Source organism: Ostrea edulis, chromosome 1 (assembly GCF_947568905.1).
Source record: "Ostrea edulis chromosome 1, xbOstEdul1.1, whole genome shotgun sequence".
Taxonomy (NCBI): Eukaryota; Metazoa; Mollusca; class Bivalvia; order Ostreida; family Ostreidae; genus Ostrea; species Ostrea edulis.
This window is the reverse complement of record NC_079164.1, coordinates 28,201,362-28,228,457: the sequence shown is the minus strand read 5'-3', so window position 1 is coordinate 28,228,457 and position 27,096 is coordinate 28,201,362. Positions and strand designations below refer to the sequence as shown.

The following is a 27,096-nucleotide window of genomic DNA, read 5'->3' as shown; positions in this document are numbered from 1 at the left end:
TGGATTGGGAAAACAATAGTGGATCAAAGTTTTACATGCGAATATATAGGAAAATTCTTTATTTTGTTTTGAACATATTTTATTGATGAAATCAAAAGGATTGGGAGCAAGTTCTAACAACTTACAAGTCCCTCTCCTAAAATTTTACAATATGTCATGCAAGGTAATAATTAACAGGTAAAATGTACAATGATTAAACGAATCTACAAGTTTCTTCTATAAATTTATGAACAACTGAAAAAATATTTATATTAGTTTGCAGAGGCAAATTGACATAACCGCATAAGAACAATTTTGTATCAATATTAATCAAGTCAAGCATGGAAAGGCGATTAAAAACATTATTTCTAGCTCTAGAGTATTTTTTACAAGCGAAAAATAGATGATATACATCTTCATTAATATGTCCACATGTACAAAACGGGGAATTTGTAATGTTTCGTTTATAAAGATCATAATTAAGTATACAGTTGTGTCTTACATGTAGCTAAGTATGAATGATCTTGATATATCGTTTTCCAAAAGAGTAATATGATGGTGGTCTTGTAATGTCTGTTATTATATTTTAGCGGAATGAATTGATTGAGATTGCTTCTCTGGCTTCTACATTTAATAAATTCCACTTTTTACAGAGTCAGGTACAAATGATGTTTTGAATAACTTTAATCTTCATTTAGGAATATAGAAATGAATTATAAAGGGATATATTTTCATGTTTATGTAGAATAAATTCATTTAAATAATCAGGTGCGCTACCATTGCAAATTTTAAACATGGTAGTCATTTTTGCAATATAACGTCTACTTTGTAAAGTTTGCCAGCCTGTTTCTGAATAAAGGGATTCTCTAGATGCAAAAATAGGAAGACCAGTAACAATTCTAGCTGCACATAGTTGTACTTTTTCAAGCTTGTCAGTATCGTGAACAGAACAGCCATCCCAAACAGTTGAAGCATATTTAAGAGTAGGTCTAATAAAAGCTATGTACAATTTTGACAGATGTTTCCTACCAATTTTGAACTTAAGCTTTTTTAAAAGCCCCAATCTTTTATAAGATTTATCAACTATGGAATCACTGAGGTTATGTGACAATAATAAGCCTAAATGACGATGGACTGGAACACACTCCAGTCTATCACCTTAAAAAATAGTTTTGGTAGAATATAGAGTTATGGTGGGGGTTTTTCCGAAAAATAAACAGCTTTAGTCTTGGATGGATTGAATTTGAGTAGCCACTTATTTGACCATTTTCCTAAGATATGTAAATCATAATTAAGCTTATATTCAATTTCTAGCATATTATATGAGGACTGCTGGAGCGAGTTGTCATCAGCAAATAATCTACACATTGATAGCATATTTACAGCAGCATCACTAACATAAATTAAAAATAGTAAAGGTCCTAAAATAGAACCTTGGGATACACCAGCAGATATATCAAGTTTTGACGATAAGAGGTCCTTGTACATTACTTTTTGTGATCTGTGACATAAGTAGCTTCTGAACCAATGTAAAAGACTACCAGATATACCATAAGTTTGTAATTTAAAAATGAGACCATTATGCTATACTCTTATCAAATGCTTTTGATAGGTCACGAAATATCATACAACATGGTTTTTCTTCATCAATACTTTGAACAATACTATGATAAGTTTCTAATAATTGATAAACTGTAGAATGTCCTGGTAAAAATCCAGGTTGACATCGATAAAATTACTATGAAAATAATTATATACATGTTTGAAAATAATTCTCTCCAAAATTTTACTAACACATGATAATAGCTAGACAGGTCTATACTTAGACACTATTGACGGGTCTTCCTTTTTAAAAAGAGGAATGACGTGAGCAATTTTCCAAAAAGATGGAAAGATATTTTCTGACAATGATCTGTTGAATAACATATTTAAAGTGGTTTGACAATGGTGGTTTTAGTTGATTTCTAAATTCTTTCAAAATCTTCTCTAGAACCATTAGGTCAGCAAATTGGAAATATATCTGAAAGCTTCCTGACATAGAGTAAATTACAGAATATTCAATTCATGGTCCCCAGGAGTAGGATGAGGCCACAGTAGGGGATCTTTATATGCTGAAATTTGAGAAAAAATTCTTCCCAAGAACCACTGGGCCAGAAAAGTGGAAACTTACATGAAAGCTTCCTGACATAGTTTAGATTCAAACATGTTAAAACTATGACCCTCGGGGTTAGGTTGGGGCCACAATAGGGAATCAAAGTTTTACATGCAAATATAATGTAGGGAAAATCTTTAAAAATTTTCTTCTCAAGACCCACTGGGCAAGAAAAATGTTTACATTCTGACAAAGTTTAGATTTCTGTTTGTTTAAATCATGGTACCCGGGGTAGGGTGGAGGCACAGTTTTACATGCAAATGTATAAGGATAATGTTCTCAAGAAGCACTTGGCCAGAAAAATGGAAATATACCTGAAAGCTTTCTAACATAGAGCACTTTCAAGTTTGTTCAAATTATGGTCCACGGGGGCAGGGTGAGGCCACAATAGAGGATCAAATTTGTATATGCTGATACATGTATATATAAAAAAAATTCTTAAGAACTACTGGCCAGAAAAGTTGAAGTTTACATGAAAGCTTCCTGACATAGTTTAGATTCAAGTTTGTTGAAGTCATGCTCCCTGGAGTTAGGGTGGGGCTACTACAGGGGATCAAAGTTTTAAATGCAAATGCATAGATCTTTTTCAGAAGCACTGGGCCAGAAAAGTGGATATTGATATGAAAACTTCCTGACATAGATTTCGTGGGGATCCGGGTTAGAATAGGTCCTCATTACCCCTTGCTTGTCGTAAAAGGCGACTAAATGGGGCGGTCCTTCGGATTAGACCACACAAACCGAGGTCCCGTGTCACGGCAATTGTGGCACGATAAAGATCCCTCCCTGCTCAAAGGTCATAAGCGCCGAGCATAGGCCTAAATTTTGCTGCCCTTTACCAGCAATGGTGACGTCTCCATATGAGTGAAAAATTATCGAGAGGGACGTTAAACAATATAAGATCAATCAATTCTGATATAGTGTAGATTCAAGTTTGTTTAAATCATGGTCTCCAGCATCTTCGGATATACACCTACGGCTGTTTTCGTCAGACGAGATCAGCCTTGGGTACCCGACGATGGGCCTCCAGGGGTAGGCTGGGACACAATAGGGAGTCAAAGTTTTACATGCTGTTATAAAGGACTTTTAAAAAAGAAATCTTCTATAGAATTACTGGGACAGAAATTTAAAGTGAAAATTAATATGAAAGCTTCCTGAACTTTCATATTGTGTATATAGATTTCTGATTGCAAGTCCTTTCATGTCGTACCATGATCTTTGACCTTGTGACCTTGGAGATGGAGCATTCTCCTGAATATTTGTATATAGAATCTTTACGGCAAACCTTGTGATACCACGGTGTTTGACCTTGTGACTTTGGAGTATGACCTACTTTTAAAAATTCTGAGTTATTCAATAGCCCCTGGATCATTTAAGGTAGAACTTTTATATTTTGTGTATAGATTTCTTATGACAAGACATTTCATGTTATGGTCTTTGTGACCTTGACCATCTCCCAGACCAGCAAGGTCTCGTACGTCATATCGGTGTTTAGGCATCCTCATGTTGTGTGAATCATGTGTAGTCATGTCGGGACTCATTGAAATGTTTCATGGGAATAAAGATTGATAAAAATCTTTTAAAAATCATAACTAGATGGCCAAGGCGACACATGTGAGCGATGTGGCCCATGGGCCTCTGGTTATATTAGTATTTGTGTCCAACTTATTCTCTTTAACAAAATCTGAAAAAAATTAACTTTAATTCACCACAAAATGCCTATTGATTAGCTGGGAGGATAATCATATTAACGATTTCTTTGAAGTATCATACCATTAAACTATAATCCCTACTTTGTCGGATTCTGTCGTCTTAGTTTTCAGTCTGAGTACCATTACACTGGATTATGATTGATTGACTTTCGTGAGGTATATGATTAAGGTGGGAATACCCCCAGCACTTCCATGTGCGAATGATGTCCTTCAATAATCTCCGTTACTACACATTACATTTAATGGATTACTATAGTAATGACGGGACATTCAGAGTGCACACAGGGCTACGCTCTTACGTACCTTCAACTATTGTAACAAAACTAATACTTTACAATTTATTTGCCGTTCGTTAGAATGTATCAAAATACAGTGATCATTTTACATGGTACAAACTTTATATTATTTTAATTCGCGCATAAAAATATATTACAGTTAATAGCACTATAGAAATCAAAGTATGCAATAGATATGGTTGGAAAATTACCCCAGTATCTTTGATCTACCCGTCATATGCCAGACTTTTATATATACAGGTACTACTTGTCGGTATATCAATGTAGAATTAACCGCGGTTGTCTATCTTAGCCTTGTGTACGTAATGATTGCACGATTCCTAAGTGAGGATACTTCTAGCACAAGGCAGTGAGGGTATCTCTTCCGAAACATTACAGCCCCACCCCCAACCCCCACTTTTTTGACAATAATGATTATGTGATTTCTAATGTAAATAAAGATACCTTGGGTGACCCCCCCCCCCCTATTTTTAATAGTAATATGAATGATAGGAACGTAAGCTTGAGAAAGTTATTATAAATAAATAACCACTTAGCGAATTACGACTCCCCTAAAGTTTTACAGATATATATATATATATATATATAGAGAGAGAGAGAGAGAGAGAGAGAGAGAGAGAGAGAGAGAGAGAGATAATCTTTTTAACAATTTTTCTCAAGAACAGCAAGGTCATTATTAATCATATTAATATGCAAGGATCGTTCAAAGCATGCCAACGGGGAGGGGCGCACAACAGGGAAACACAATTTTGCATGGGAATTTATAGGGAAAATATTTAGCAATTTTTACAAGAACGGGTATTCTGATATATATTTTTAGATGTTCACAAGATAAAAATATGCAGAAGCATGATGAGAATGGCTGTATTTATTTTTTCTTTGTTTGTGATGTTCATGTGTAAGGTTAATAGATAGTCGGATTATTTAGTTGCAAATACGACCCTAAGTTTATATGCTTAGAAATATGTGGAGGAACAAGACCTTTCTTGGTAGGTTATGATGTCCTAATTTAGGGTGTTCTTGAGATACATAAATCTCTACGATGCAGCCCAAGTTGATTTTAGAAAACATCGCAGGAAATTATGAACATGCGTTCTCCAACGTTGAAGCGTTTCCAAAAGACGTGCAGAGAACTAAAGTCTTGCTTTTAATTTAGAATACATCAAAATTCAGTTAGCAATGGAAGACGCTTCTTGTTGATTCTGTTGTTTTAACTGGCGCCTTCTATCAGAAGATGTAAAAGGAAACTCTGTCATGATTACAATTGAATAGTCTAGAGATAAATTTCAGTAACATTGAATGACTAAATGAGTTTTATTGTATATCTAACGACCATGGATTTACCCCCTCATGTGGTTGTCGGCTTGATAGCGACGTTTAATGACAATCTACAACAGTCATAGCGGTTGTCTTTCTTATCCTTGCGTTAGGGTATAGATTATTTACACTGTAACGCAAGGGGGGAAAGAGCACCTTATGAAAAGTGAAGATAACGAACAGTGATCAATCTCATAAATCCTATCAAGAATACAAAATTAAGAGTAGGGCAAACAGGACCCCTGGACACATCAGAGGTGGGGGTCAGGTACCTAGGAGGAGTAAACAAGATATCAAATGCTGAAATCTAATTAGGTGATAATATCACAGAAAATGTATGGGAAAGATCCACATATTTACATAATCTATTTTCACTTCATTATTAGTTAAAATAGACATTGGTATCATGATTACGGACAAGCAGTCTTATCGCAGGTTTTTGTACCAGACATTTTATAATTTACGATTTAATCTGAGGGGTCCAGACTCCACTTCTGGGGTGTAAGGATTGACTTACTTCCCGAGACACCTGGTCGCCAGCGGTAAAACGTTTTCAAACATATGATAAATGCCTATATTCAGTTGGCTACAATTTTGAACAAAATTTGATAAGAATTAGACCTTAAATGAAAACCCGTAGTAATTAGATGCTAAATTTAGCGTCCTAGTGAAAATATTCAAAGACGTCAGCACCTTCAGGTGTAGTACCACACATGCCGCAAATTCAGCTAATGCTGTGATACTTCTTTATCGTGTCAATGTTAACCATGACAGCCAAAAAAAGAAAAGAAAAAAAGTACAGTATTCTCGAATATTGCCGGCAAAATTGAGGCTTAATTAGATTTAGTTTGTTGTTTTACATCCTGTTCGAGAATATTTAATTCATGTGGAGAAGTAGCTTTAGGTGATGTGCCATCAATTTTGACCCATGCATGGTGCGCAAGGCTGTGAAAGAGAGGATAACTATACCCCCGCAACAAAGTTGTGGGGGTATACTAGAATCGGGTTATCCGTCCGTCCGTCTGTAGACGCAATGGTTTCCGGGCTCTAAAGCGTTATCCTTTCCACCTACAGTCACCATATCAAACATATGGACTACCCATGGGACGAAGATGTTCCCTATCCATTTTGGGGTCAAAAGGTTAAAGGTCAAGCGCACTGCTAGAGAAGAAACTACATAAGGTTTTGTCATGCCCTTCCTTTTTCACACTCAGGAAAGTGGTAATGTATACCTATTAACAACACCCTTTGGGGTATTGGGGTAAGCTGAGGGTATTCTTAGTGAGAATTGCTCACAGTACCTCTTGTATATTGTGCCAACACCTAGCGTCTTTTATAAAGGTCATATCCGAAAGACCTGTGAGTTTTACTTCTAATGTCCGATGATTGGAACAGTCAATACCTTTGCTAAGCGTTTTAGATTTGACTCGGGATCGAGAATTGAACTGAACCTGACACCTCCCGGTCGCAATCGAGGCTGGATATTTGGACTGACGGCTCTTCCGAATATCAGACAAAATGATTTCTGAAATCTTGCCTGAACTTTGGTCGCTTGTTGCGAATAAAATGGGTTAAACTGAATTTTTCGCCCGCTTCAACTTTTCGCCTTAGACATTTTATTACATGTAATTCCCTATCACAATGAAACCTGCATTTCTTACCTTTCCATAGTATAAATCCCATAGTAAATCAACCGTTTGCAAATGGCCACTATTTAGTTTTATAACTTCTCAACACTGAAGAGTTCCAATAGTCTATATCATCATAGTCTGACAGCCTAAAGCAACGACACAATCAATAAATCAAAGATTGATTCAATACATGACATAAATTGTAAATCTCAACTTGGAATAAATACATGTATGCTGGTACCTTGTAGTAAGTTACCATGATTATCTCCTAGATCGACTCTCTAATGTAACTGAAATATGTTAGGAATATTTTTTTCCTGTATATTACACGTCTTCTCAATGAAATTTTCTATCGCTTTCCATGAATTTTGCTAGGAATTGTATTTAAGGTAAGTAATAATAAATTCTGTTGTTTCCATGCTGTTGTTTAGAATTGAAACACATCGTGGAAGTCGCAGGTGTTTTAAACAGTATAGGCCATGACCTGAATTAGCTACACAACTGTCTAAGCTATCTGGGGGAAATATGATATATCCGATTTCTTTGAGAGCCGCTTCATATTTTTGACACCCTCCCCCCAAATATTTATTATTCAGTATAGTCCCAGTTGTGTTAAAACATAGTATCTTCAAACATTTATTAATGCTTCATTCGAACTGAAATTATTGCTTCATTAGAACTGAAAACTCAATTTTTAGGTCATCGGAGTAAATCAGCTGACCTATTGCAATTGGTCAGCGTCCGTTGTTGTGCGTTAACATTAGAACATTTTTATCGTCTTCTTGATAAATAAACATCATTGTAATTCTTTTCATATTTGGTATGAAACGTCTGGGGACAAGGGGGAGATAAATTGTACATTTGAACACTTAGGGGCGGAGTAAAAACTGCCAAACATTCCCCAGTTTTCTAATGTCTTCCTCTCTACAACCGCACGTCTATAAGAAAAACTAAATGTATAGCCATTTAGAGCAGGTAGACCTATACCAAAATTGTAAATTTCGTGATCCCCTGGGTAGAGGTTCTGACTTCAGGGTGGGGCTAAACTTGGTAAGAAAACATCTTTAATGATGTCGGTAATGGAAGGTGAAGATAACAAACAGCAATCTCTTGCATATCGAATCAGTTGAGAGATATAAACACCATATGCAGGTGATGATGGAATATTGCTACATAAATATGGGAAGTTGACGATGGAGAAGCTGAACTCATCCCATTTGTCATAAAGTTGAGTTGTTAGTTTGCCGTTAATATCTACTTTCAATAAACTATCAAAGTATGAAGCAGAAGTGGACGATTTTGTGGTGTCTTTTACTTCGAGTTCGCAGGGATATATCGAATCGACATATGAATGAAAGTTATTATTGTTAATAGATAAAACGTCGTCGATATATCTAAATGTCGAATTGAAGGCCACTGCAAGAAATATTTTCTTGTCACGTAGAAGATATGATTTTTAAATGGTTTACACATAAACACTGTTTACTAAATTTGGCCCCTTCTGGAGTCTAAGCGCTACCTCGGGGATCATGAAATTTACAATTTCGGTAGAGGCTTCCCTGTTCTACCGGACTATGGGTTTAGGTTTTCTTACAGATGTGAGGTTGTAGAGAGGATTTTTAAAACTTGGTAAATATTTGGCAGTTTTTGTCCCGCCCCTTAGGCCCCGGAGGTGCAAGAGTCCTAAAGTTTACAATTTATGTCCTTTATTGTCCTAAAGATGCTTCATACTTTTGAAAGGGAATTGGAATGGTGGTTATCAAGAAGTTTTAAAATTGCTCTACTGTTAACACACACATTTAATCCCTATGATCATTTTGGCCTCTACCGAAATCGCAACAATTGAGATCATGAAATTTACAATTTTGGTAAAGGGTTACCTGCTCCATCTAGATATATATTTAGTTTTAATGATCACTTTAAATCGAGGCAAGCTACTGGCAAACAAGTTGATGGTACAGGGGTTTCAACAGTCTCGTTTAAAGTCAGCATTTCGCAAATTCTATGGTCGTTATAACGATCTAGTTCGTAAATACAACCTATAATTGGGTCAAATGCTGTCTGACGTGTTTCATACCGATTGTTAGACCATTCTTGGCACATTGATTTTGACTACGGATAACTCCGTTTACCTGATCAAGAAAGGGCTCACGGTGGATGTGACTGGTCGACAGGGGATGCTTACTCCTCCTAGACATCTGATCCCACCTCTGGTGTGTCCCGGTCCGCGTTTCCCCAACTATCTACATGTACTTTGTATTGCTTATGAATTTTTTCTTCATATTTTGAAACGAACAGCATGGTTCAGTAGATGAAATGTTTTGTTTTAAAACAGTCAAATACAATACATTTTCTTCAATTCATATAAAAGAAACATATTTCCACTATTTAGATAAAGGCATTGCCCCAAAACCTGTGTATATTGACACTTCGTGTTTTTAAGTGATGTGTTCTAATTTTAGAAGCGGCTGTACTCTGGGAAACTCCGCTAAACACATTTTTTCATGAATTTCGTCTCTATACATCCTCGACAAAATACATGCAAATTTTGATAGAAATCTGGGGTTTTCAATATTAAGATGTGAGATGGGGAATTACCTTAAACAAGATACAATCAATCAACCACTGGATTGTGTTCATGAATGAAAGGTGAAGATAAAGAACTGTGATCAATCTCATAGCTCCTATAAGAAATACAAAATAGATAGTTGGGCAAACACAGACCCCTGGACACACTAGAGGTGGGATCAGGTGCCTAGGAGGAATAAGCATCCCCTGTCGACCGGTCACACCCGCCGTGAGCCCTATATCCTGATCAGGTAAACGGAGTTATCCGTAGTCAAAATCAGTGTGCCAAGAACGGCCTAACAATCGGTATGAAACACGTCAGACAGCATTTGACCCAATGATAGGTTGTATTGACGAACTAGATCGTTATAACGACCATATAATTTGTGAAATGCTGATTTCAATCGAGACTGTTGAAACCCCTGTACCATCAACTTGTTTATCAGTAGCTTGCCTCGATTTAAAAACTGACCATGCGCAGAACAAGCTCTTGCGTATCGAATCAAGAGAGATATAAACACCATATGCAGGTGATAATGGAATATTGCTACATAAATATGAATGTAACTCAAACGTTTTAAAACATCTTACTTGGACCAGATTGTGTCCTATTTGAATTTTAAGATCTAAATCGCATACAAGGATGACTTTTAATTCTGAAGTTAAAGATCAAACTACAAATATTTCATATTAATTAAGGCTATATAGCATTACAGCTTTAGCAATTGACTTAAAATGAAATATTTGTATGCTTCAAAATTTGGAACCAAATCTGTCTTAAAGCACATTTTTATTTCAACCTAAAATATGATGTTTATGTGAGCATGCGTATGTTCCTCATATTGCAGTCCTGTTTGAAAGGACAGCAACTTGTTTTTGAAAATAACAGGAGGATATGAACTGCGACGCTTCACGCCAGCATACTTCCTCATTTCTCATATTTACATTCTACTTTTTACTTCCTCATTTCTCATATTTACATTCTACTTTTTACTTCCTCATGTCTCATATTTACATTCTACTTTTTACTTCCTCATGTCTCATATTTACATTCTACTTTTTACTTCCTCATGTCTCATATTTACATTCTACTTTTTACTTCCTCATTTCTCATATTTACATTCTACTTTTTACTTCCTCATGTCTCATATTTACATTCTACTTTTTACTTCCTCATGTTTCATATTTACATTCTACTTTTTTCTTCTGTCGGAATTCCTAGCTGTTGAAATAAACTTACTATATGTATCAGATTCATACGCGCATTGTTCAAAAATGTAATGCATTCATGAGAAAATGGCTATCATTACCATTTGTATAGATATCAATGTCAAAACATTGGAAATATGAATATCGTGAAATTAAAATATTATATAACTCCTCTAGACGTAAAATAAGTTCTTTGGGAGTTACAAGTAATTCTGGCATCTAATTAAAATTGTGAATTCAAGCATCTATGTAATATTACAAAACCTATTCAAACAATGATTTTTAAAACCAAACTAGATCTATTTTTCATCCAAAATATTTAACACAAAAATGTTGGTACATGTAGGAATATAGCTAACGTGAATTGGGTTGTTTGTAATTGTTGAACGAAAGGTGTGAAACATGCATATGGAATTCGACGAACTTAAGATTTACTGGCAACCTGACATTACGACAAAAAAGGCAAACTTTATTGAAATTGTGAGTTTTTCAGTTTGAATGGAGCTTTAATCGATGATGGAAGCTATTTCATGGCACAAGTGTAGTGGTAAACTTTTGTATCAAAACTTTGATGCGGCAATGTAAATATACAAAGATTATAGACGGGCGTTATCGTGCACAAAAAGGATTTCTTTATATGTCCCCATATTTCCCCCCAGTAAGCCAGGGTTTCTTTATATGTTCCCATATTTCCCCCTAGCGAGCTTATACAGTTTTACAGGTGGATCGCTTAGCATTGGTCATAAATCTATACCACTTGATCTAAAGTTGATGACATTTCAATATGAGTGAAAAATTCTCGAAAGCACGTCCAACTCCAAATAATCAATCGAGCAAAAGTGGGGTACCAAAATCCGCTATAAACCCGCACTTTGAATACGTTATAAGGAGTGCCTGGATCAATGTATTCTCACTGCATATATATGCATTAACAAATAGGAGAGTAACAGCGTTTTAACAGATTGTCTCATATATCTGAGAAAATTAGCTTTTGCACAGACCTGATAAGGACAAAAGCGAGATTTTACACTTAAAATAATCTACTTTCAATACAGGAATTCAATTGGTTTTTTTTATAACAGTAGTGAATTAATGCTCTTTCCTTTTATACACTAGTAAACTGACTGCACTTTATAACTACCAGGTTGATAGATCACCTAGATACTGGGTTACAAGACGGTATTAGTCAGCTACCCAAAGTATGCATCAATTAAAGAATATCGGAATAGGTAATATAATCCCCAAGATCTGATGAAAAATTCAACAAAGAAGGGTTATTTCTTGAGAGTATACCCAATGCAAGTCCATCATAGCCTCGGACGCAATCGTTGTATACTCGGGCATGGGAACGACGATTGCCGAACATAATCGGTTTGCTGAGACGGAGGTCGTACGAAGTCGGAAACTGACATAAAGTAACTATACATTTCGTTTGTTCTAAAATATCACATCTTATCATTGATGACTTTAGCGTATTATAGGTGTGAGAAAGTAATAATTACGCAAATATACCACTCAAATTAAATCTTGATAATGACTTTTCTATAAAATTGGCATTACTCTTCCGCATTCTTCCGAACTGGTGACCTCCGAGGTCAATGCAAATCGGAGATCACGAACAATAATTTCTGTCAGACAATAATTGATGAATCGACGTTTTCTGCTGATTTGACGGGTTTAGATCCACTCTGATTCAATGAGATTATACATATTCCATCACAAATAAGTTGTTCTATTATTATTTTTTCAATTTATTTACCGTCAAGTACAGCTAGTATAATTGCTTTTTAAAATTATTTATTGTAGAATTTGGCGTTTCAACCAGCCAAACGTCTATCACATGGATTTTGAACGAACAAACATTAAAGATGCTATAAAAAATTAAATACGAATGGTTGATATCTTAAGTTATGCATTGTGGGTGTCATCGTATCTGCATCATATTCATCTTCATAATCTATGATATGCAATATCATCTAGCTTTACTGAAATTTTTCTTCTCATGGTATCGCCAAAGTTAAAGTGGGCGGGATTTTCCCACAGTCCCATAAACTGGTCGGTCGCGTGCCAGACGATTCACCTGGAATTGAGGTGATTTTTCAACAAAATAGCTTTACACACACGCCAAGAAATTCCGTAGCACGAGCCAATCGCAACTCTCTTTACGTACAGTAGGCGTGGCAATATCAATGATTGACAAGTGTTGTCTCTTCACGACACGGTCTTCAAATGCGAATACAGTCTAAATGTGACATTTGAAGATTAATTATAAAAAGAACAACACGGTCAAGGCGCGTGTCAGCCACGGTCCACTTTTGAGGGGAAATAGTACATGGATAGTCTAGAACGGAGAATGAGTCCCGAAAAGGTGTCTTCAAGCAGTTCCCGGAACCGAAAAGTAAGTTAATGCATGCTATCGTTTTAAATCAATCATCTATCGTCCAGTGCAATACGATTTAAGAAAGACAAATTCTGCATTCATTTTTCTTTCAAAATAAAAACTTTCAGAATATGAAACCAGTTATGGAGAGGAAAAGACGAGCAAGGATAAATACAAGTCTGGCGGAACTGAAGTCCCTGCTGATTGAAGTCATACAGTCAGAGGTACACACAGAGAGAGAGAGAGAGAGAGAGAGAGAGAGATATATATATATATATATATATATATATATATAGTTATAGTCATTCTATCCATTGGCATATATCTTTTCTTGATTATCATATTCATCTCAGGTTTGCTAAGTGTTTTGAACTCTGAATTGGACACAAATATTCTGTTGTATATAGTTTATGTAAACATATTCAATATGTGTAGGAAGGACAGACAGATTCATTTATTATTGATATAAGAAAGTAAAGGAATTAAAATATTCTAAAATGTTGCTGTCGATGGGTTTAAGAAACTTTCCCACGATCCCGAGGTTTACCTGAGTGTCATATCTCGCGACGTTCCGCTAGCTGTAATAGCCTTAGGCTCTTCTGTTTTACTTCGCATGATAAAGTTCGAAATCAATACTTAGTACTCCAGAAAGTTTTACTTATAAGCTATTTACACATGTCAATGTTTGTTTTGTAACACCAAAATGATAAATTTCTGAAACATTACACGACGTTTTCGCGATTTATGTAGTACTGCTAAAATCTTTTAAGTTATTGTATCGTGCTTCGTGTAATCCCCGATGTGTAATCGCTGTTTGTTTTTTGTTGGTTTTTTTTATTTATATCTTGGGGATGACATAACATAACAATGGGTGTTTCTAAGCTCTTGACAACGTGTTATTGTGCATAATATGGTTAATTATTAGTAGTGAGAAAATAATTCACTATATGTTATCACTCAGTTGGTTGTTTTTTTTTTTTTAGCCTTTATGGTGTTTTGTATTGATTTTTTCACATTTTTATACAGGAATATTTACTCATTTTGTCTCTGGTCTTACAGGGAGCTAGGCAAAACAAAATGGAGAAGGCCGATATTCTTGAATTGACGGTCCGCCATCTTGGAAAAGTGAAACGAAAACAGCCATTAGGTACATGACACTGCTTATTTTTGGTGTTTTATGAAACTATATTGTTGTATGTTTGATATATTAGGATCATATTTCATATTCTGTTGTAGTCCCAGAGAGCGAGAGTACCTCAAGGATGAATAAATATCGACTGGGATTCAGTGAATGTGCCGTCGAAGTCAGCAAGTATCTCGAACACACCATTGGTCTTGAGACTGATTTTCGAGCCCGACTTTTGAATCATCTTGTTGAAGTTAGCATGAATACTGGACAAGATAACGAAAATAGATATCATCCAATGAGAGCGTCGACTGTGCCTAATCGATCTCATCAGAACCCATTACTTGAGGACAGTTCAGAGTATTGCCAAGAAGCAAACAAAGACACAAACCACACTATCGGATCGGCAGGTCGGTACCCTGAAACTATACAGAAAAAAGAAATCGACAACAATGGAAATTATGTTATGCGCAATAAAGAAGCTGAACAAATGCCTGCCAGCAGCATGAAGGATATCTACATTAACACTACACATATTTCCTCTGGAGATATGGCATTCCTCGTTCCAGCAGGCAGTCTTTTACAATACAGCGGAAATACTATGCCTGGTCCTAAAGTTTTCTTACAAGTTATCCAACCACAGAGCTCCAATTCTATCAATGCTAGTATTTCTGATGGTAATATAACGAAAGTGTCAGCTGGGATGACCTGCCCTGGCAACATTGTTGCATCACAAACGATGGGAACACCCTTTGCCCCAAATATGACCTTTGGCAAACAAATACTTAACCCAGTGTGCTCGTTTATCCAAGTCGTGCCAAAGGAATACACCCATGCACAGGCCTCTGATTCCCAGTCTGAATGCGCCCACATTCAGCCCTCTGATTCCCAGTCTGAATGCGCCCACATACAGCCCTCTGATTCTCAGTCTGTTGGAAGAATAAATGAAAATGCGCACTTCAGTGCACTTCAAAATAGAGTTGCAATTAAGAAATCCCCGAGAAATAATTATTATGACAAGGGTAACTGTAGCATCTCTGGTGATTGTCTGCATGAAGAAGTTAAAACAGCTCAAGTTTGGCGACCGTGGTGAATTTGTGATATAATAAAAGATGCATACAATCAAAACTATTGCATATTTTATGTGTTGGTTATTTTTACTAATCATAAAAATGTTCTTTGTCGTGGTAATCTATTGGTTAGGGTGCTCGCTTTGTACTTGTCGTGGAAATCTAGTGGTTAGGGTTAAGGTCCCGGGTTCGATTCTAGATCACGGCGCCTTGTCAAGCCTAACATGTTTACTGTACCCGCCATTATAGATGCGAAAGTAGATAAGGAACCCTCGCAGCGAAATCTTTGAACGACATCATGGACCAAAGGTTGTGGCACTTCAACTACAGCTGGTGACATCATGTGCTCTCAGCACGGTTATCTAATCACTGTGTAGGGGGAATCGTTAGATTCATCTAAAATATCTACATTTCCAATGCTTTTGCCTTGATGATGATACAATTTATATAGCGCCTTGTATAAAACATTACTCTAATGCGCTTTACAAAGGTATGAAGAGGAATAAAACACAATTAAATGACAGTATGGCATAAGATCTTGTATCTGTAAAATTACTAAAATAAAACACTATAATTAAGATCAATAGCTAAAGTCCCCCCCTCCCCCCGTTATTTTTACCAATTGAAATGATAGACATTTCCTCCTGAATATGATCGCTGTGCGTATGAATCTTGATGAATATAGTACGGCTGGGAATTCTCCGACAGATATGAAAATAGAATGTAAATATAAGAAATGAATTTCATTTTTGAAAACGTGTTAGGATATGAACAGATACGCTTCACGCCGACATTCTCGTATATATATATGTACTATTATGAAGCGCTAACCTTCATACCCTCAAAAAAATTTATTTCTTAAATATGTTGGGTTTTTTTTTAAAGGTTAAACTTTCACAATCATTAACAAACAGGTTCTTCAACTTGAATCACGATGTCGTCATTCGCGTGGGAGGACACGAGAGATATCTAAGGAATGAAAATGATTTCTACTTTTATTGGGTCGGTTTACGCATAATGAACCGCGAATATTGTGTAAGTGTAGATACAGCGTCCGTTTCAGTTGTTATATAACAAATATATTTAAAGGGGCATGAACACGATTGAGCTATTTTTCCATTTTTATTGTTTACAATGCTTAACTAAAGTATTTCTTATGGTCAGCGAAAACTTGAATATAAGTTTTTCAATTACAAGTGAGATATTAGTGGCTGATTTAAGGGGGGTGCAGCCGCCCCCTACCCCCCTAAAAATTTCAAATTTAAGGTAAATCGTAGTATCTTGTTTAGAAAAATGTGCTAAACGATAAAAGAAGCAATAATTTCTTCCACTCCCGGAGAAAGAAATGACAAAATCTTTTGATTTCTTGAATTACTTTATTGTGAGAACTTAATTTTGTCCAAAAACCCTTAAAATTAGCGTCATTTTATTATTTTCACCTCAAGGCGGTCCCCAGGCCCCCTGCCTCATAAAGTGGCGCTCCCCATAACCACAATTCCTGGATCCGCCCCTGGATATAGCACTCACAAGTCAAGGCTCGTGTCATGGTTTTGTTTACATTTAGATTTCTGGATAGAAAACAGCATGTTTAAAACAAAATGAGATGTGCTAAACACTGGAAACTATTTAATTGTGTTCAGAATTAAGTTGTAAATTGAAAAATATTGCTTTTACTAGTATATTTAGCCTTTATGTAAACAAAACATGGTACGAATCTTGTTTACATACATGTAACAAAGAATTGTGAGCTTTGCATCTCCCATGTACCTAGACAACTGACAAGTCCCTGGAAATAATACTATGTTTTACCCCCGTGTTATAGTTTATCAAACGCAACATCTGTCTGTGGTATATGTTTTCACAAGCGCACTCAATAAATTTTAATAACTGTCTTTTATGTTTCAATATACAAACCCATATTGTAGGATCATCATGGCTTCGCATTACTAGATGATACTGTGTATGAAAACAATTCAATCATAAAATCTTTTGAAATAAAAACATTAGTTTTACTGTATACAATGTAACATGGGGACAGTTTTACAAAAAAGTGTGTTGACATGCCCATAAAGCTGAATATTGTCTTGGAAATCGCAACGTTTAATGCCCACTAATCCCAATTTCTTATTCCCCGAAACGAAAGAGTTACCGTACTAAATCTATTTTAGACCATTGGGATTCTTTGAATCCAGTATTGCAGTCAGCATGCAGATGGAAACGATACGAAGAAAATTTTTGGAAAAGTAATGTTTTGAAGATTTCAAAATAGTTTCTACCGCATTACGTTACGTGATTAAAATTTCGAGTTCGCCTATATGTCTTCGTTAATCATCAAGCGTAAGTTTTATACGAAAAAATATTAATCATAGTACGTGTGTATGTGTGTGTGTGTGTGTGTGTGTGCCCTATATGAGTACAGATTATACATGTAAGAAGATTTTCAGTGAATCAGATCATCATTGAATCAGCTGAATCGATACTCGTTTCGAATTGGAAAGTTTTTGAGTCGATGCAGCTTGGACTTTCGACAAAGTATGTCAATGTTTATTGTTAATCAGATCATATTATATCAAAATTTCAGAGTACTGGTACTGATCAAATCGAATATGGTTATGAACGAATTAATTTCAGTCCTTGGGGAATATTTCGTAATGAAAACTAAAACTTTGTGATTTATAGTAGTACATGTCAAAGTTATAAAAGCATAGAGCCTAATCCCCGACAAAAATAACACTTGTACTTGTGAAATATGGTGGAATTTAAAAAGATTAAGTTTGATAAATATCTTCTTGACGTGTGTTCAGCTATTTTACCTGCTTGTTTCAATTGACAAAAGACCACGTATCAGCAGGGAATCTTTCTGTTACCCCGTCGACATAATTTTGGCGATATCCCTCAGCTCTTCCCTAATTGTGGTGACGATCCATGGGGATTCATTATTGAATAAATTCATAAATCCTTCCTTATTTAAGCCACTGATAAATTTCAATGATTTATTGATCTCTATAGAATTAAATGAGAAAAAAGAAATTTGATTTATGTTTTAGAAATATATCAACAATTGAAGAACAAAATGGGGATGTAAAATGCTGGAAAATGCCCAAAGCAAATATTTTTCTTTTTAAAAACTTTATCAATGCTAACTGGGGTAGTGTAGTCAATGTACTTATTTCCTCCAGCAATCAACAGGTCATACGGTTAGGCGAGACCTGTCACCAACATGTACTCAATAGAAATGTTGTAAAACAGTTTTCCTCATAAAATTCAGACATTTTCTTTGTCGGTGATGTATAAACATTCTTATCTAATTTAGTGAATCCGTCGGATATTTTGCATTTAAATCATATAATAAATTCCTTAACTTTTACCTTAAAATTGTTTATTTCAAAAGCAATCGTGTGGAAAATATTGAAGATATGATTAAATTTAGAAGATGAAAAAAAATAACGAAAGTATCACGTTTTTACTTTAGAGCTGACCACGCGGTAAAAACGGCTCCACTGGTATGTTAATGAGTTTACTCATCTGGTTTAACTAGTCAAACACATTCACCTTGATTTCCTTAGATGTAACAAGTGATCAATACAGGGAGCTTAAAACGAACGATTTCACAGAGGACACTCTTACAATACATGTCCCGGTCTCATGGGTGGCCCGCTTTGGTTATCATTATCTATTACTTGAGATGATTTGACTGATTTGCCAATGTGGGCTTTTACATTTGTGTATAAATGACTTGCGGTCGTTTTGTGTGGTGTTATATGCACACTACCAACCATTCTATCAGTTGCACAAGGGTCATTGCATTGATTGCATGTGCACACTATAAGCACACTGGATTATATATCTTACAAAGTTGCCTAAAAGCAGTTTTACTGAATTTAAAGACATTATCGCTAAATTTGAAATGTAAATAAGCCAAGATTCAGATTGGTATGACTGATAAACAGCCTACAAGACGCTGAGAAATTATATTGCCCGCTCATGTGATATAATCATAAAATTTAAATTTTGGCTATAAACGGATTAAACCACATTGTACACTTGAAGATCCCTCTTTTAAAATGTGAAATTGTAATGTGCTTTCATTACCGTAATTTCACGGACAACAATTGATGTAACTTCTGCAGTTTTACATAAATTTACAGGTACACCATGACATGCAGAATTGATATAATACATCATCATTAGCAATAGGGATTTTCCAATGCTTGGTAAATATAATTTTCTACTTACATGGAACACTTTTCCTATGGGTATCACCTACATACTGTGTATATTTTGGGGATGTACAAAATCACTCTAGATCTTTATATATTTTTGTCTTTCGTACATCATGTAAACTAACTGCCAGTATTCTTATTTATCATGTTTTCAATGTATATTCCATTAAACAGAAAATTGAAGCGTTAGTTTCAAAGATGTATTAAAAGACTTCATCGCTTTCCGCCTAAACGACACTGTTCATATAGCCTACAAACAATAATTTACCTCAACATATTTAGTCAGTATGTTACAATACACACGAGTACCAAAATATGTGTTTTTGCAAAGAATGCAAATACAGCAAGTGTATGCCATGAATCATTTTAATCAAGGGAAACAATGTCAAGGTTCCTAATAAATGGAACAAGTTTTTCTTTTAGATGATTCAAAGGGAAGTAATGTTCGGAACTGTCAATAAAAGCGCTTACATGCATCAGGCATGATTCTACATGAAGCCGCGTGTTTGAGAGTATTGAAGCAAAATTTGAAAGTAGTCACTAATTTCATTGTCATTTTTTATCCCATTTACATTGTACATCTCTTTATATAGAAAAAAAAAATCCTAATTTGGGATGCCCTCAATTAATGTTTAGCGAGCATATGTGTCTTAAAACATGAAGAAAAATATTCCTCTTCCTGAAAAGTTGGGCATTTCAATACGCTTTTTTCAGTTAGAAGATACAACATCAGAGTCAGATCGATTGACAGATTTTGTTTTCTTTTCACGAAATGAAGACAAACATGTACAATGTAATATAACATTGACTACGGATAACTCCATTTACCTGATCAAGATATAGGGCTCACGGCGGGTGTGACCGGTCGACAGGGGATGCTTACTCCTCCTAGGCAACTGATCCCACCTCTGGTGTATCCAGGGGTCCGTGTTTGTCCAACTCTCTATTTTGTATTGCTTATAGGGTTTATGAGATTGATCACTGTTCGTTATCTTCATCTTTCTTTGACATAATGCAGAGGTTTAGAATCTGGATTAGGGATTGATATAGGCGGAATCTGATGTGACATGTTTGTTTATTGTTTTACGTTCGTTACATGTAGCTGAGATCAAAGTACGTTAGTAATATAATTGGTATTACATTGTATAAGATTCTATAGAATTAGACGTTTGTCAATTATCCATGTAGCTTTTTCCACACTTAAACCAATCGGAAATGACTTTTTTTGTAGTTGGGATATTACTGTGTTTCAGACACATATTGTTCTGGTCTCATTGCCTTCATTCCAAAGGAAGTATTACAATTGTAAACTCATTTTAATGTTAAAATGAATCTGGTATTGGAAGGCAATACGCTGCGAACTTTCTAAGTTAAAGTACACGTCTACACTCATATATAAGATTACAGAAAGAGCCCATAGAACGCCCGCATTCTAGGAAAACAGAATGATTAAGCTCCGCCCGAGACAAATTAGGTAAAACGACATTTTTGCTTTTAAACAAGATTAGCATGCCCTGAAACAATCTTGTGTATTTTGTGTCATGAGAAAAAAAGTTTTATTTCTTAGAAATGCATTGAAGTCGAGCCAGTTTATAGAGTTTTTGTTTGTTATTGTTGGTGGGTAGTTTGCATATAATATATGATACTGACATATCTCAGTAGGCTGTCTGGGCTATAGCAGAAGAAAGAAGCCAATATGATTTCGGTGGAATTCTAAATACATTGCCAAGAAGAAGATCATGATGAAACACAGGGGCGAAATTTACAATGTATATATCAACGTACATTTGAAAATGGAGGATTGTTGACACCTCATCCCTTCCAACAAAAAAATCAAAAGAGCAAACAACAAAGACACCCCCCCCCCCCCAACAAAACCCCACAAATACACCAACTGCTTCCTAACTAATCGCTATAAATATTCGAATTATAATGTGATATAGATATATAAAATTCTATAAATTCATTGTTGAAAGATGATTTTTTTTTTAAAAAAAACCTCGCACTGATTTTCTCGTTGAGTTGGACAGCCATTTCAAAAGTCGTGATAGCGATAGAAAGAAAGACAGCTGTTTCGTACAGGAGATTGCATAACATATAAATTTAGAAGATGGATGTTGCCTTTCTTTATTTCATTTATCTATTGCCCATAAATAAGATTTACCTGTCAAACCAGGATATTTTCCCACGTGAGATACACCTGGTTGCACGCAAAACTCGTGCCAAGATAGGTAAATTTATTCTATTACTTTTCTGTTTTTCCATAGAACAGGTGTCTGTAATAATATTTCATTATACGTTGTCAAGTTCTAGTTGTCGTCATCCTCCAAATAAAAGATCTAGATCACGGGTTGTTATTCTTATCATAACTATACATACGGTCAATTTTCAGTTAATTTTTTCTATTTCAAGAAAAATACCGATTTTTCGAGGATTAGTTTTAATGAAAGGACCATATGTCCTGGGTTTTTTGTGACGTATGTATTTGTAAGTAAAAAAGAATTGTGAAAGGAAATAGAATCTTTATTTTTGTTTTTCTTTCTCTTCACCATATAATGTTCATTATGATGAACTATGTGATTATGCTACTGTTAAAATCAAGGACTTATTTTCATAGCGAACTTCTGGAAAAGAAACATACACATGCCGACACATGCTGTAGAATGTCACAAGTCACACAGAAATTAACACGATACAATAATTTATCATTCAAACTCAATTCATGATTTTGTGGGATAAATTAGAACTTTTGAATTTAAGATATCATCAAAATTTTAAACAATTGCGGTTCAAAGAATATAAAATTTATCACAAATTCGCTACATCAGTAACTAGGAAATCATGATCAATTCTTAGTACAACGAATTAGTACACCTAGTGTCTATTTCAGCTCTCCACCAACACTATCACGGTCAGCTGTCTGTGAGTGACACTGTTGAGGAAATGTACTCACTTTATTTTCTGTATACATATATAGTAATATTGATGATGATTCGGTCATGTTTGCGGTGCAAGGGGGTGAGAAAATTGGTCCCAAAGTACATGGGGATAGGATGGTTCTGATATAAAAGGGGATGGGGCGTGGAGGTGGTTAGACAAAGTTTCAGGAGACGTGAATGAGTTTAGAAGTTGATGAACAAGCAGCAATTCAGACCTGAATCTAATTTCACTAGAATACAAAATAAACACCGACCTCGTGTTCAAATACCAAAAGCGAATATCGATGCTCCTAAGACTCCGCAGGGAGTTGCTGTTTTGAGACTAGAAAAATAATAACGAACAAAAAATGAAATAAAACGCACAGGTGGTTCTCTGAACCCGTCTTCATGTGTCATCATACATTTTTCGACCTTCGTTTAGTCAGGAAAGCGAGACCAGATTGTGTATGCTATTACCGAACTGATCAGTATTACCGTGGGAAAGTAGGCTTGTATCACAAACTTTAATTGTAAGTCTTGAAAGTTTAATAAGTGAAAAATAAGTCACGCATAATCGTATTTATGTTCTCATTCGTCAAGAACAAAAATGTCAGCCAAGTATCCCCTCCAGCAGTTTTAGACACGTTTTATAGGAACGCGCTGTTATGTCTGAAGTTCCTCATCTGAAGGAGGAAAAACCAGGGTCAGAAGGCATTTAGCTACATGTACGTACTCTACACGAATCATAGTGATATACATGTAGTATTAGTATTAGTCTACATGTAGGACAGTGAGATTAATAGAATCCTTCATTAGTATGAGTGTGGGATAGAGAAATTCCACCGAGGGGACAATATTCGCCGTCTAGGACTATTTCCCTATCCCACACGAATATATAATGAAGGATTATTTTTTTCTCACATTTTACTCACTGTTTAGTGCATATATCCAAGAGCTTTGAAAAAATTCGAAAAATAACAAAATCCTCATTTGAACTTCAATGCAAAAACTAATTACCAGTAGACACGCAGAAAGAGTGTACCCGAAAAAGTGTAAACTAAAAATCCCAAGGTTGCCCACCAAAAAGCTATATAGCAAATCGAAATTTAAAGAAAACAAATATTTTACTTTGACACCGTGTATTGTAAATCATAGAAAATATATGACGTCACAATCAATGGCGTCGCAGTAGTGAACGACAGAAAAATCTCACATGGCTGTCTCCCGTGGGTAAAGTCGATCTCACACTGGTGATATTGTGAGAAAGTATTGGTCTACATGTAGGACAGTGAGGTAGTATAGGGCAGTGAGATAGTATAGGACAGTGAGATAGTATAGGACAGTGAGATAGTATAGGACAGTGAGATAGTATCGGACAGTGAGATAGTAAAGGACAGTGAGATAGTATAGGACAGAGAGATAGTATAGGACAGTGAGATAGTATAGGACAGAGATAGTATAAGACAGTGAGATAGTATAGGACAGTGAGAGAGTATAGGACAGTGAGATAGTATAGGACAGTGAGATAGTATAGACAGTGAGATAGTATATGACAGAGAGATAGTATAGGACAGTGAGATAGTATAGGACAGAGAGATAATATAGGACAGTGAGATAGTATAGGACAGTGAGATAGTATAGGACAGTGAGATAGTATAGGACAGTGAGATAGTATAGACAGTGAGATAGTATAGAACAGTGAGATAGTATAGACAGTGAGATAGTATAGACAGTGAGATAGTATAGGACAGTGAGATAGTATAGACAGTGAGATAGTATGGAGAGTGAGATAGTATAGACAGTGAGATAGTAGAGACAGTGAGACAGTGAGATAGTAAAGGACGATGAGGTAGTATAGGACAGTGAGATAGTATAGACAGTGAGATGGTATAGGACAATGAGATAGTATAGGGCAGAGAGATAGTATAGGAAAGTGAGATAGTATAGGAGAGTGAGATAGTATAGACAGTGAGGTAGTATAGGACAGTGAGATAGTATAGGAAAGTGATATAGTATAGGACAGAGAGATAGCATAGGACAGAGAGATAGTATAGGACAGTGAGATAGTATAGACAGTGAGATAGTATAGGACAGTGATATAGTATAGACAGTGAGATAGTATAGGACAGTGAGATAGTATAGGACAGTGAGATAGTATAGGACAGTGAGATAGTATAGACAGTGAGATAGTATAGGACAGTGAGATAGTATAGGACAGTGAGGTAGTATAAGACAGTGAGATAATATAGGACAGTGAGATAGTATAGACAGTGAGATAGTATAGACAGTGAGATAGTATAGGACAGTGAGATAGTATAGGACAGAGAAATAGTATAGGACAGTGAGATAGTATAGGACAATTAGATAGTATAGACAGTGAGATAATATAGGACAGTGAGATAGTATAGGACAGTGAGGTAGTATAGACAGTGAGATAGTATAGACAGTGAGATAGTATAGAACAGTGAGATAGTATAGAACAGTGAGATAGTATAGGACAGTGAGATAGTATAGGACAGTGAGATAGTATAGGACAGTGAGATAGTATAGGACAGTGAGGTAGTATAGGACAGTGAGATAGTATAGGACAGTGAGATAGTATAGGGCAGTGAGATAGTATAGGACAGTGAGATAGTATAGAACAGTGAGGTAGTATAGGACAGTGAGATAGTATACATGTAGGACAGTGAGGTGGTATAGGACAGTGAGATAGTATAAACAGTGAGGTAGTATAGACAGTGAGATAGTATAGGACAGTGAGATAGTATAGACAGTGAGATAGTATAGGACAGTGATATAGTATAGACAGTGAGATAGTATAGGACAGTGAGATAGTATAGGACAGTGAGATAGTATAGGACAGTGAGATAGTATAGACAGTGAGATAGTATAGGACAGTGAGATAGTATAGGACAGTGAGATAGTATAAGACAGTGAGATAATATAGGACAGTGAGATAGTATAGACAGTGAGATAGTATAGACAGTGAGATAGTATAGGACAGTGAGATAGTATAGGACAGAGAAATAGTATAGGACAGTGAGATAGTATAGGACAATTAGATAGTATAGACAGTGAGATAATATAGGACAGTGAGATAGTATAGGACAGTGAGGTAGTATAGGACAGTGAGATAGTATAGGACAGTGAGATAGTATATACAGTGAGATAGTATAGACAGTGAGATAGTATAGAACAGTGAGATAGTATAGAACAGTGAGATAGTATAGAACAGTGAGATAGTATAGGACAGTGAGATAGTATAGGACAGTGAGATAGTATAGGACAGTGAGGTAGTATAGGACAGTGAGATAGTATAGGGCAGTGAGATAGTATAGGACAGTGAGATAGTATAGAACAGTGAGGTAGTATAGGACAGTGAGATAGTATACATGTAGGACAGTGAGGTGGTATAGGACAGTGAGATAGTATAAACAGTGAGGTAGTATAGACAGTGAGATAGTATAGGACAGTGAGATAGTATAGACAGTGAGATAGTATAGGACAGTGAGATAGTATAGGACAGTGAGATAGTATAAGGCAGTGAGACAGTATTAGTCTATATGTAGGACAATGAGGTAGTATTTCTGTCTCTAAGTACGACATTGAATTCCCATGATTGAATAATTTATGTTGTGTAATCAGAACTACATGTATAACACATTAAGATGAAAACCATGCATATAAAATTTATTGCAATGGGTAAGTTTTATTTAATTTCATATGGTCTTGCGTCCCACCTGAAATGACTTAAATGCACGTCTTTATGAAATATCTCTTTTTAAAGTTTGTTTCCTGCATTTTCTCACGATCTCGGGTGATGTTCTACAGGTGAAAGCATTTCTTAGGTAATCAAGTTACTTTTGAAAAAGACAGGACTTTCCCACACTCGGGTACACTAGTCGGTCGCGTGCCAAACAAGTTCACCTTGGAATAAAATATAATTCCTTTTTACAAACTGTACAACCTTGAAACATTTTCAACAAAAATCCGTAACAAGAATCAATCTAATCTGATCTAAAATCACAAAAGTCCAGTTTACGGAAATTAGTTTACAAAAGTCTAGTTTAAAAAGGTTTAGTTCACAGAAGTTTCGTTCCCAGAAGTCTAGCTCACATAAGTTTGATTTACAGAAGTCTGTATACATGTAGCTGCAATAATGTAGCCCGCTCCTACTTTTATTCGGAGGGGGTGAGAGGACTACAACTCCTTGGGATCTCCATAATGGTGCAGATATCAAATTTCAATTTTCGATCATTCTAAATATTGGCTTGTTTTCTTTACTTAAACAAAAATGTTATCATATGTTTCTTAGTCAGTATATAAATTTATAATCTGCAACCTTCTGCTTTTAACAATTTCGATATATTCCCCTTTCTCGTTTCTGATTGTGGTGCCATGTTTGATGTTCTGTACCTGAACTTTCGGTTTCCAATTTATTTGCATATGCCCATATAAGGTAGTGTTTACATCAGTGCACGAGTATGGAGGAGAAAGCGATTTCGAAGGCATTGGAAA

General features: G+C 35.6%; 1 protein-coding gene across 1 annotated transcript; it reads left to right on the top strand.

The window, feature by feature from the left end:
* The first annotated feature begins 13,065 nt into the window (after window positions 1-13,065).
* LOC125665326 (uncharacterized) lies at window positions 13,066-15,495 on the top strand. Its single transcript, XM_048897976.2, has 4 exons — window positions 13,066-13,259; window positions 13,370-13,465; window positions 14,301-14,388; window positions 14,478-15,495. Exons 1-4 carry the CDS (start codon window positions 13,194-13,196, stop codon window positions 15,458-15,460), a joined length of 1,233 nt encoding a protein of 410 aa, XP_048753933.2. The 5' UTR covers window positions 13,066-13,193; the 3' UTR covers window positions 15,461-15,495.
* The last annotated feature ends 11,601 nt before the right edge of the window (window positions 15,496-27,096 follow it).